This window comes from Lissotriton helveticus, chromosome 3_1 (genome assembly GCF_964261635.1).
Source record: "Lissotriton helveticus chromosome 3_1, aLisHel1.1, whole genome shotgun sequence".
NCBI lineage: Eukaryota > Metazoa > Chordata > Amphibia > Caudata > Salamandridae > Lissotriton > Lissotriton helveticus.
In genome coordinates this window covers 2,079,977,884-2,079,991,165 of record NC_136061.1, presented here as the reverse complement: position 1 = coordinate 2,079,991,165, position 13,282 = coordinate 2,079,977,884, and the positions used below count along the sequence as shown (strand labels likewise).

General features: G+C 44.5%; 1 protein-coding gene across 11 annotated transcripts in view; it reads right to left on the bottom strand.

The window, feature by feature from the left end:
• Positions 1-13,282, bottom strand: part of WDR93 (WD repeat domain 93) — a 694,060-nt gene that overhangs the window by 381,314 nt on the left and 299,464 nt on the right. For all 11 annotated transcript variants that reach the window (XM_078683212.1, XM_078683218.1, XM_078683219.1 and 8 more), the window contains one exon: positions 9,352-9,390. In XM_078683212.1, the coding sequence (XP_078539338.1) occupies positions 9,352-9,390 (39 nt within the window). The remainder of the gene's footprint in view (positions 1-9,351; positions 9,391-13,282) is intronic.

The window sequence follows — 13,282 nt, the reverse complement described above, 5'->3', positions numbered from 1 at the left end:
GGAACTATCTTCTTCGTCGACGAGACCGTCGACGACGACTTCGTCGACGAGGTCGTCGACGGGGTCTTCCGCGTCGACGAAGGGATCGTCGACGGGGCCGTCGACGGGGTCTTCCTCATCGTCGATGGGATCGTCGACGGCTGCTTCGTCGACGGCGTCGTCGTCGACGGTACGGTCTTCTTCGTCGACGGTAAGGCTGTTGTCGACGGCAAACTGTTTGTCGACGCTGATCTGTGCTTCGTCGACGGGGGCTCGTCGACGGGGGGTGAAATTTTCTTCGTCGACGAGATGGGACGAATCTGTACATGAACAAAGGTAGGAGAGGACGCTGAGGACATCACCAAAGAGGGTTTTGGTGAGGAAAAAGTCATGGTAGAAGTTACTGCAGTGGCTGTTTGGCAGGAAACCGGCAGAGAAGTTGCTGCCTTGGTTATGGGCCTCTGAGGTGACATTAAAGACGCAGTCTGTTTAGTTTCTGGTGGCCTCACAGATTTATCAGAGGATTTCTTCAGTTTTGAGGTAGAAGGCTCATCAGCGTCCTGAGAGAGCTGGGCCTGCCTCGCCACCTTCGCCTTAGGAGTAGTCACCTTACCCTCAGCCATCCTTTTCCTAGAGCCCATAGAAGACACTGAGGCCAAACTTCCTACCTCAGAGAGTGGCAAATCCTTGTCCTTAATCCTCTGTATCCACAGCAGTAGGCGACCCTCTCTGTCCCTGAGGGTTTTAGCAGGAAAAGTGCGACAAATCTTGCACTCCTTTGCTTGATGATCAGGATACAAGCAATAGATGCATAGAGTATGCGGATCCTCTTTGAACAGCCGTGCCTTGCCACAGGATTCACAGGCCCTGAATAAGGACTTTGATTTAGACATGTTTGAAAGTGAGAACTTTCAAAAATAGAGAAAAAACTGAGCAGAGCTCAGAGAGACTCCCTATCACACGACGTGCGGTAAAAAATCTGACAGCCTGGGTCTCTGGGGAGAGTATTCTGGTGGGAGCTGTGGCCTGATTGGCTGCAGTTTGGTCTAACATAATGACTTAGATAGTCACTAATGTGGAAGTTTTTTCCTTGGTAGCTGGGGCTACTTTACTTCCTGGTTTAGTATAACTGTTATTTGCTATGTACAAATGGCATATTACTGCTTTTTTATGTACCGTGGGACTCCTACTCCGACGACGGGGAATGATTCAGGCATGTGAATCTATGAAAGACACCCCTAATACTGGAGAACATCAGTATGCCTAAACAAAGACAAGTATGGCGAACTCTGTGACCATGAACCGTTACTGATTAGTGGCTCCACTATATGGCTACAGATTTTTGTTGGATCTTTTTAAACTCTGGTAGAAACTCTTTTTGAAACAAGTTAATTGTGTATAAGCATTAGCACTTTAGACCGAGAGTCATTTATTGTGTAAATTTAACATATCTGCCTTAGATATTGGGGAATATATATCTTAGCATGAAATGTCCATCGTGCACCAGGAACATTGGTACATGTCGCTTTAATTTAAGTACACACATTTAACATATGCAGATTATTGCTACGTTACTTTAATTTGAGTACACATATGTAACATAAGTGATTACATTTTATCCAGAATATTGGCACATGTCACTTCAAACTTGAGTACATACATTGAGTTTAAGTGATTGCATTTAAGAAATACTTATGGAAACAAGTATACTTATTTTATTGGTCACATATGTGCAAGGATATATGGAAAATGAGTGGAAATGTTAATTTGAGATATGTGCAATGGGAATTTTACCTTGGTAAGATATAAACATGTGACCTAAATTCAGGAAATAAGCGCAAGATATGTACATTAGAAAAGGCATCAACTCGATAAAGGGGGACAGTATAACTTTGAAAACATCGCCTTTTAATGTGTTGGGCAAACGGATGAGAAACGAGATGGATTGAGAATCAAATGTATCTTTTAAAGAAGGCAGTGTTTATTGTATTATTATTGGAAATGAAAAGGCTATATGAGTGAAAATGAAGGGCGGAAGGAGCCTGAATTGTAACTCAGACATGTAATGTTGAAAGTTCTAGTGCTTGTGGTGCCAATGAAATTGAGAAGGGACTATGTGATATAATAATGTCCACCATAAAAGTTAGTGAGGTCCAGTTGAAGGCATGGGGCCGAAATGCATCGGCTGATTTAATATTGTAAATCTTTTTGTTTGCACTAACCACTAATAGTTGGTGTTCAACAATAAATGTTTTACCTTTTTGAACCATCCTATTGGCTACGAGTAAGTCTGTTCCCTCCAAGTAACGAGTTGTGGAAGAAGGCTCTGTGAAGAAATATATATATATATATATATATGAATCATCAAATGCCCTTGAGCTTTCCAGGACACACTCGTGTTCGGCCTGCCATCCGGCTTATCTGGATACTTCTCTCCGACAACTCCTTGGTGAGTTATGGTGCCTGACGCGTTTCAGGGCCTGCTGCCCCTTAATCATAGGCGGCTCAGTATGCGATGTTGAGAGGCTCTTTTTTATTTGTATTTCATTTGAAAGCATGCTTTCCATTGGTTCCCTGCCCTCCATGGGCTGCACTTAGTTCGTGTTCGGTTTTGTTGCATGCTGGGAGATGTATTATTTACATTCGAGCCAATATTATCCCTTTAAGTAAGTTCAAGGTCACATACTTGATTAGAGGAATTTTTCATGTCCCTGAGTGGGATACCGTGAGTTGTGGCGAGTTCTTTACATCCGGCTTCACACGCTAGGCAGATTGAAAGCATTTCAACCCGCAGCCTCTTCTGTCCATTCCCCGCACAGAGGGTGACAGAAGATGGTGCATCCTGACGCTGTAAGGACCCCGTGCTGTAAATAGGAATCATCAAATGCCCTTGAGCTTTCCAGGACGCATCGTGTTCGGCCTGCCATCCGGCTTATCTGGATACTTCTCTCCGAAAACTCCTTGGTGAGTTATGGTGCCTGACGCGTTTCAGGGCCTGCTGCCCCTTAATCATAGGCGGCTCAGAATGCGATGTTGAGAGGCACTTTTTTATTTGTATTTCATTTGAAAGCATGCTTTCCATTGGTTCCCTGCCCTCCATGGGCTGCACTTAGTTCGTGTTCGGTTTTGTTGCATGCTGGGAGATGTATTATTTACATTCGAGCCAATATTATCCCTTTAAGTAAGTTCAAGGTCACATACTTGATTAGAGGAATTTTTCATGTCCCTGAGTGGGATACCGTGAGTTGTGGCGAGTTCTTTACATCCGGCTTCACACGCTAGGCAGATTGAAAGCATTTCAATCCGCAGCCTCTTCTGTCCATTCCCCGCACAGACGGTGACAGAAGATGGTGCATCCTGACGCGCTAAGGACCCCGCGCTGTAAATAGGAATCATTAAATGCCCTTGAGCTTTCCAGGGCACACTCGTGTTTGGCCTGCCATCCGGCTTATCTGGATACTTCTCTCCGACAATTCCTTGGTGAGTTATGTTGCCGGACGCGTTTCAGGGCCTGCTGCCCCTTAATCATAGGCGGCTCAGTATGCGATGTTGAGAGGCTCTTTTTTATTTGTATTTCATTTGAAAGCATGCTTTCCATTGGTTCCCTGCCCTCCATGGGCTGCACTTAGTTCGTGTTCGGTTTTGTTACATGCTGGGAGATGTATTATTTACATTCGAGCCAATATTATCCCTTTAAGTAAGTTCAAGGTCACATACTTGATTAGAGGAATTTTTCATGTCCCTGAGTGGGATACCGTGAGTTGTGGCGAGTTCTTTACATCCGGCTTCACACGCTAGGCAGATTGAAAGCATTTCAATCCGCAGCCTCTTCTGTCCATTCCCCGCACAGACGGTGACAGAAGATGGTGCATCCTGACACGGTAAGGACCCCGCGCTGTAAATAGGAATCATCAAATGCCCTTGAGCTTTCCAGGACACACTCGTGTTCGGCCTGCCATCCGGCTTATCCGGATACTTCTCTCCGACAACTCCTTGGTGAGTTATGGTGCCTGACGCGTTTCAGGGCCTGCTGCCCCTTAATCATAGGCGGCTCAGAATGCGATGTTGAGAGGCACTTTTTTATTTGTATTTCATTTGAAAGCATGCTTTCCATTGGTTCCCTTCCCTCCATGGGCTGCACTTAGTTTGTGTTCGGTTTTGTTGCATGCTGGGAGATGTATTATTTACATTCGAGCCAATATTATCCCTTTAAGTAAGTTCAAGGTCACATACTTGATTAGAGGAATTTTTCATGTCCCTGAGTGGGATACCGTGAGTTGTGGCGAGTTCTTTACATCCGGCTTCACACGCTAGGCAGATTGAAAGCATTTCAATCCGCAGCCTCTTCTGTCCATTCCCCGCACAGAGGGTGACAGAAGATGGTGCATCCTGACGCGGTAAGGACCCCGCGCTGTAAATAGGAAACATCAAATGCCCTTAAACGTTCCAGGACACACTCGTGTTCGGCCTGCCATCCGGCTTATCTGGATACTTCTCTCCGACAACTCCTTGGTGAGTTATGGTGCCTGACGCGTTTCAGGGCCTGCTGCCCCTTAATCATACGCGGCTCAGAATGCGATGTTGAGAGGCACTTTTTTATTTGTATTTCATTTGAAAGCATGCTTTCCATTGGTTCCCTGTCCTCCATGGACTGCACTTAGTTCGTGTTCGGTTTTGTTGCATGCTGGGAGATATATTATTTACTTTCGAGCCAATATTATCACTTTAAGTAAGTTCAAGGTCACATACTTGATTAGAGGAATTATTCATGTCCCTGAGTGGGATACCGTGAGTTGTGGCCAGTTCTTTACATCCGGCTTCACACGCTAGGCAGATTGAAAGCATTTCAATCCGCAGCCTCTTCTGTCCATTCCCCGCACAGAGGGTGACAGAAGATGGTGCATCCTGACGCGCTAAGGACCCCGCGCTGTAAATAGGAATCATCAAATGCCCTTGAGCTTTCCAGGACACACTCGTGTTTGGCCTGCCATCCGGCTTATCTGGATACTTCTCTCCGACAATTCCTTGGTGAGTTATGGTGCCGGACGCGTTTCAGGGCCTGCTGCCCCTTAATCATAGGCGGCTCAGTATGCGATGTTGAGAGGCTCTTTTTTATTTGTATTTCATTTGAAAGCATGCTTTCCATTGGTTCCCTGCCCTCCATGGGCTGCACTTCGTTCGTGTTCGGTTTTGTTACATGCTGGGAGATGTATTATTTACATTCGAGCCAATATTATCCCTTTAAGTAAGTTCAAGGTCACATACTTGATTAGAGGAATTTTTCATGTCCCTGAGTGGGATACCGTGAGTTGTGGCGAGTTCTTTACATCCGGCTTCACACGCTAGGCAGATTGAAAGCATTTCAATCCGCAGCCTCTTCTGTCCATTCCCCGCACAGACGGTGACAGAAGATGGTGCATCCTGACACGGTAAGGACCCCGCGCTGTAAATAGAAATCATCAAATGCCCTTGAGCTTTCCAGGACACACTCGTGTTCGGCCTGCCATCCGGCTTATCCGGATACTTCTCTCCGACAACTCCTTGGTGAATTATGGTGCCTGAGGGCCTGCTGCCCCTTAATCATAGGAGGCTCAGAATGCGATGTTGAGAGGCACTTTTTTATTTGTATTTCATTTGAAAGCATGCTTTCCATTGGTTCCCTGTCCTCCATGGGCTGCACTTAGTTCGTGTTCGGTTTTGTTGCATGCTGGGAGATGTATTATTTACATTTGAGCCAATATTATCCCTTTAAGTAAGTTCAAGGTCACATACTTGATTAGAGCAATTATTCATGTCCCTGAGTGGGATACCGTGAGTTGTGGCGAGTTTTTTACATCCGGCTTCACACGCTAGGCAGATTGAAAGCATTTCAATCCGCAGCCTCTTCTGTCCATTCCCCGCACAGACGGTGACAGAAGATGGTGCATCCTGACGCGCTAAGGACCCCGCGCTGTAAATAGGAATCATCAAATGCCCTTGAGCTTTCCAGGACACACTCGTGTTTGGCCTGCCATCCGGCTTATCTGGATACTTCTCTCTGACAATTCCTTGGTGAGTTATGGTGCCGGACGCGTTTCAGGGCCTGCTGCCCCTTAATCATAGGCGGCTCAGTATGCGATGTTGAGAGGCTCTTTTTTATTTGTATTTCATTTGAAAGCATGCTTTCCATTGGTTCCCTGCCCTCCATGGGCTGCACTTAGTTCGTGTTCGGTTTTGTTACATGCTGGGAGATGTATTATTTACATTCGAGCCAATATTATCCCTTTAAGTAAGTTCAAGGTCACATACTTGATTAGAGGAATTTTTCATGTCCCTGAGTGGGATACCGTGAGTTGTGGCGAGTTCTTTACATCCGGCTTCACACGCTAGGCAGATTGAAAGCATTTCAATCCGCAGCCTCTTCTGTCCATTCCCCGCACAGACGGTGACATGAGATGGTGCATCCTGACACGGTAAGGACCCCGCGCTGTAAATAGGAATCATCAAATGCCCTTGAGCTTTCCAGGACACACTCGTGTTCGGCCTGCCATCCGGCTTATCCGGATACTTCTCTCCGACAACTCCTTGGTGAGTTATGGTGCCTGACGCGTTTCAGGGCCTGCTGCCCCTTAATCATAGGCGGCTCAGTATGCGATGTTGAGAGGCTCTTTTTTATTTGTATTTCATTTGAAAGCATGCTTTCCATTGGTTCCCTGCCCTCCATGGGCTGCACTTAGTTCGTGTTCGGTTTTGTTGCATGCTGGGAGATGTATTATTTACATTCGAGCCAATATTATCCCTTTAAGTAAGTGCAAGGTCACATACTTGATTAGAGGAATTTTTCATGTCCCTGAGTGGGATACCGTGAGTTGTGGCGAGTTCTTTACATCCGGCTTCACACGCTAGGCAGATTGAAAGCATTTCAATCCGCAGCCTCTTCTGTCCATTCCCCGCACAGAGGGTGACAGAAGATGGTGCATCCTGACGCGGTAAGGACCCCGCGCTGTAAATAGGAATCATCAAATGCCCTTGAACGTTCCAGGACACACTCGTGTTTGGCCTGCCATCCGGCTTATCTGGATACTTCTCTCCGACAATTCCTTGGTGAGTTATGGTGCCGGACGCGTTTCAGGGCCTGCTGCCCCTTAATCATAGGCGGCTCAGTATGCGATGTTGAGAGGCTCTTTTTTATTTGTATTTCATTTGAAAGCATGCTTTCCATTGGTTCCCTGCCCTCCATGGGCTGCACTTAGTTCGTGTTCGGTTTTGTTACATGCTGGGAGATGTATTATTTACATTCGAGCCAATATTATCCCTTTAAGTAAGTTCAAGGTCACATACTTGATTAGAGGAATTTTTCATGTCCCTGAGTGGGATACCGTGAGTTGTGGCGAGTTCTTTACATCCGGCTTCACACGCTAGGCAGATTGAAAGCATTTCAATCCGCAGCCTCTTCTGTCCATTCCCCGCACAGACGGTGACAGAAGATGGTGCATCCTGACACGGTAAGGACCCCGCGCTGTAAATAGGAATCATCAAATGCCCTTGAGCTTTCCAGGACACACTCGTGTTCGGCCTGCCATCCGGCTTATCCGGATACTTCTCTCCGACAACTCCTTGGTGAGTTATGGTGCCTGACGCGTTTCAGGGCCTGCTGCCCCTTAATCATAGGCGGCTCAGAATGCGATGTTGAGAGGCACTTTTTTATTTGTATTTCATTTGAAAGCATGCTTTCCATTGGTTCCCTGTCCTCCATGGGCTGCACTTAGTTCGTGTTCGGTTTTGTTGCATGCTGGGAGATGTATTATTTACATTCGAGCCAATATTATCCCTTTAAGTAAGTTCAAGGTCACATACTTGATTAGAGGAATTATTCATGTCCCTGAGTGGGATACCGTGAGTTGTGGCGAGTTCTTTACATCCGGCTTCACACGCTAGGCAGATTGAAAGCATTTCAATCCGCAGCCTCTTCTGTCCATTCCCCGCACAGACGGTGACAGAAGATGGTACATCCTGACGTGCTAAGGACCCCGCGCTGTAAATAGGAATCATCAAATGCCCTTGAGCTTTCCAGGACACACTCGTGTTTGGCCTGCCATCCGGCTTATCTGGATACTTCTCTCCGACAATTCCTTGGTGAGTTATGGTGCCGGACGCGTTTCAGGGCCTGCTGCCCCTTAATCATAGGCGGCTCAGTATGCGATGCTGAGAGGCTCTTTTTTATTTGTATTTAATTTGAAAGCATGCTTTCCATTGGTTCCCTGCCCTCCATGGGCTGCACTTAGTTCGTGTTCGGTTTTGTTACATGCTGGGAGATGTATTATTTACATTCGAGCCAATATTATCCCTTTAAGTAAGTTCAAGGTCACATACTTGATTAGAGGAATTTTTCATGTCCCTGAGTGGGATACCGTGAGTTGTGGCGAGTTCTTTACATCCGGCTTCACACGCTAGGCAGATTGAAAGCATTTCAATCCGCAGCCTCTTCTGTCCATTCCCCGCACAGACGGTGACAGAAGATGGTGCATCCTGACACGGTAAGGACCCCGCGCTGTAAATAGGAATCATCAAATGCCCTTGAGCTTTCCAGGACACACTCGTGTTCGGCCTGCCATCCGGCTTATCCGGATACTTCTCTCCGACAACTCCTTGGTGAGTTATGGTGCCTGACGCGTTTCAGGGCCTGCTGCCCCTTAATCATAGGCGGCTCAGTATGCAATGTTGAGAGGCTCTTTTTTATTTGTATTTCATTTGAAAGCATGCTTTCCATTGGTTCCCTGCCCTCCATGGGCTGCACTTAGTTCGTGTTCGGTTTTGTTACATGCTGGGAGATGTATTATTTACATTCGAGCCAATAACATCCCTTTAAGTAAGTTCAAGGTCACATACTTGATTAGAGGAATTTTTCATGTCCCTGAGTGGGATACCGTGAGTTGTGGCGAGTTCTTTACATCCGGCTTCACACGCTAGGCAGATTGAAAGCATTTCAATCCGCAGCCTCTTCTGTCCATTCCCCGCACAGACGGTGACAGAAGATGGTGCATCCTGACGCAGTAAGGACCCTGCGCTGTAAATAGGAATCATCAAATGCCCTTGAGCTGTCCTGGAAAGCTCTGTAGTGCAATGTATTACAAAAGAAGAGTATATTTTAGAATGAATGTTTTTAATTTCCTTAAATTTTATTTCTAATACACATTGTTGCATAAAACACACTTTGAATATTAGCACATTATTCCCCAAACAAGCATACACTTCTCGAAACATTGACAGACATAGTAAATTAAAGTGTATTTTAAATAAAGCCAGCAAAGAAAGCAACTTTGGATATTATTTCAGCACTCACAAGCACATCATTAAATACGTTATTCATGCCTACTGTGAAAGCAAAGTTACCATTTCGGGGACCTCTGTTTCTTGTGCTCCCGGCAATGTCTGTAGGTGAAAGAAAAAAAACATAAGACTTCTCACTAAGGACCTAACTGCAAGCACAGCAATTTTTGTTTCTACTAAAAGCATGCATCGCAACTTCTAGCATTCACGCTCCACCTTCCACGTACAGAACAGCAGCTCTGGCAGTCGCCTTCTATTTCTGGAAGTCAACTAGAGCATGTTTGAGTCTATAGCCTCTCATGGCACACAACGTTTAAATGTCTGCAAGGAGACATGATCTACTATGGCTTTTAGAGTTAAGCTATGACTTCATGGACCCGCTGAACTGCTCTGGCAGATTCAAAATAGAAAAACATCACAGCTCAAATACCTCTTGTTGTAAACGTATCTAGGACCCTATTTAAATATTCATGCCCTTATGTGGTTATAACAAATCATATCCTTATAAAGGCATAAGAATCATATCCATATTTAGTCATAGGCAATGCAGTCCAAATACGGCAAGGCTACTCCCATAGACTCCTAGAAAGTACAACGCGTTCTTTAAATAAACCAAGCCTCCAGCAGCCCGGGAATTCCCCCTGCTTTTGTTTTGATTTGTACAAGAACTCCTGGAGTCCAGAAAGAACTGCGAGTTCTTAGTGACGTCTTATGTCCAACCTTACGTCAAACTCGGCACCTTCCAGGTATAACTATACCAGCATCTGCCTTAAGCAAACACACAGTGGTTTGGAGCAGATCGGCTATCTACTTACCCGAAGCCCAGCTGTAGCGAGTGCCGAAGGAAGCCGACCCTCCCATTGACGCACCGAGAGAGATGCTGTCTTTTCTCCTGCCGAGAAATCCAGCTCCAGTGTTTCCAGTCACCCTTGCGGGTTGCTGGGAGATCGAGTCCTGAGAAAGAGATACAAGACCTCCTTCATTCTATAACCAAGGTACGGAGCTGATTAGATCCTTAGAGAATTCTTGATTCAGATTCTTGGCAAAAACGAACTTAACTTAAACTGCAGCTCACTTACTCCTTCCCACGTACTAGGCTTAGGTCTAGCCAGCTACACACCACATCCCGACATTGAAAATATGTCAGACCGGGAACTTCTAGTTCAGCTAAAACAACTAATTAAAATACATAGACAATTGGCCCAATATGTCATGCGGACTGCAACAGTCCAACCAGCAATACAAATTCCACCACACACCCCTCACCAGGGGAATACAAATAAAATCACCCCACAGACTATACAATCAGTCATTGGCAAAAAACCTGCAAAACGGGAACAAATTCCATTCTGGTTAGCTAAAAAAATTACTCAGATAGAGGCAGTATTTCCTGATACTACTCCTAATGAGAAACACAGAATCCTGACTATCTGTCTTCCAATGGGGATCGCACCACATGTGGAGGACTGTGACACTTGGGGCACAGTCTTTGCTTCAATATACACAAAAACACATGGTGTTACGTCCATGGCGGTTATACCAGACGTACTAAGACAGATTCAAAATGAATACGGTCCAGAACCTGCTTTAACTCTAGGTATGAAATTACTTAAAGACTTTAAGCAGGTCTCGGCTATATTACTAACCAACATAAAAGGAGAAGCCGCATCTGTGGCGATCAGCCAGAAATTGAAAGAAACAGATATAACAACCTTCTGAACTTGCCAGAATCATAGAAAAATCCTATGAAGTACTAGGTAGAGATAGTTTGGGTGGGAAACCACTAAAACCACAACTAACTGAAAATCCTGAAAAAACCTTTATTAAAAATAATCTCAATACTCCAAAAAAGAGGTGGGAGGGTAATAAACAAACCACTCCCAGAGAAAAACAAATTCAGTCCAGAGGAAGGTCTCCTCAACGGAGAGATAGATCTCCAGAACGAGGAGGCAAGTCTCCCGCCAGGGAGCCCTCTGAAAAAAGATACATCCTTAGAAATAGGGACAATTTGAAAAAACCTGACAGATATCAAGATATTGATACACGTCCCTCTCGATCTTTTTAGACTTCCTCACAGAAATCGGAAAGAAGAGGACGGTCAGAACACAAAGAAGAGCAAGTCAAGTCCAAAGACAAGGAACCTGCTCATCAAAGTAAAAAATGACTATTTGCCAAAAAGAAGGTAGCTAGTATTAAAATAAAACATGCTGAGGATTCTGAGGACACAACTGAAAAACGGAGAATGGGCCCAGACAATGCTAGACAGCGCAGCAGAAGTGACCATAGCTTGCAAGATCCTGATGAATCTTCTGGAGACAGTGGACACCAATGAATACATTCAGGTGGAAACTGCAGACACCAGAGTTAGCATACCCTAAAATTATATGAAATAACATTGCATATAGAGGGGGACAAAACTAGGAGAATAAAGGGTCTCTTTTGGGATAACCTATCTAAAAGCTATGATATCCTGTTAGCAGAAAAAGACTGGCCACCAGAGTTTGTCAGGGAGTGCCCACATGGCGAAGAAATGATTATGCCTGCCTTCTCAAATCACATTCCAATTCATAAAAAATACACATTTGCTAGGAAATGTGCAGTGGCCCAAGCCCCTGCATTATATAAAAATCATGTAGGATGGGATGAGGATTGTCCTCACCATACAATCCAGTTAAAAAATCAACCTACTGCACAAAGGCAGTATCCAGTTAAGCAAGAAGCTAAAAAACAAGTCAGGGAGATCTTAGATCAACTTGAATATCAAGGGGTGATTGAAACATGCACCTCACAAATGAACAATCCTTTGTTTCCTGTCTCCAAGCCAGACGATTCATATCGTCTAGTTTTGGACTACAGACACCTAAACTCTTGCTGCAAAACATTTGCAGTACAAAACTCACACAGTGCAGCACTAATGAATAACATCGTGCGCAAAAAATATAAAATGACATTAGATATTTCAAATGGTTTCTTCTGTCAAAATATAGAACCAGAAAGCAGGTATTTGACCTCTTTCTCCTGTATGGGGGCCCAAGGCAATTTTGTCGTCTCCCACACGGATTCAAGAATAGCCCAGGATTATTCTCAGCGAGGGTAACAGAGTTACTACAAATGTACGATGATGAGGCATTATCTTATGTCGATGACATCTATCTTACAGACGACGACCTGGAGACACACTTGAAAAGAGTGAACACCATCATACTTGGGTTCGCATCTGAAGGGTATAAATTCAACTTTAAAAAATCACGAATTGCCCACCTAACAGTCCTATTTTTAGGATATGAATTATCGAGTGAAGGCAAAAGCCTAGCAGACAACTTCTTAGAGAAGTGTGCAGTACTCCAAGCTCCAAAAACGCTGAAGAACTTACAATCAATTCTAGGTTTCCTGAATTTCGGAAGAACTTACATTCTAAATTATGCAAAGAGGTTTAAACCACTCTACGAATTAATAAAACCTGATTTCAAACCAATCAATTGGACTCAGAAACACACAGAAATTTTAAGATCATTACAAACAGACATGTTAACTAAAACAAAACTGCAAACACGCGCAAACGAACGCAACCTTGTAATCCGAGTCATCCCAGGAAGATGCGGATTCACGTACCTGACCTCTAATGAGGGAGAAACGGTACAAATAGCTTATAAATCACACTTGTACACACAAGCTGAAATGAAATTCAGTTCTACTGAAAAAATTCTGACTGTGGTTCAAACTGCTGTAGCAACGGAAAGAGCCCTAGCCCAAGGGAAAAACATATCTGTTATAACAGCAGTCTCAGCCCTTGAGGCAGTAACAAGACCACGCATTCCGAATTCTGTGGCATTAGATCCAAAATGGATACAATGGGAAAATTCTCTGGCTACAGAAGACGTGAAACACGCATTTGATCCGAAAATGAAAAAACTAGAAAATCTGTTATATGAACATGAATATCCTCTGCCAATCGAAATTCTTCCTCTAGAACAGTACACCAGTGTAATCTACA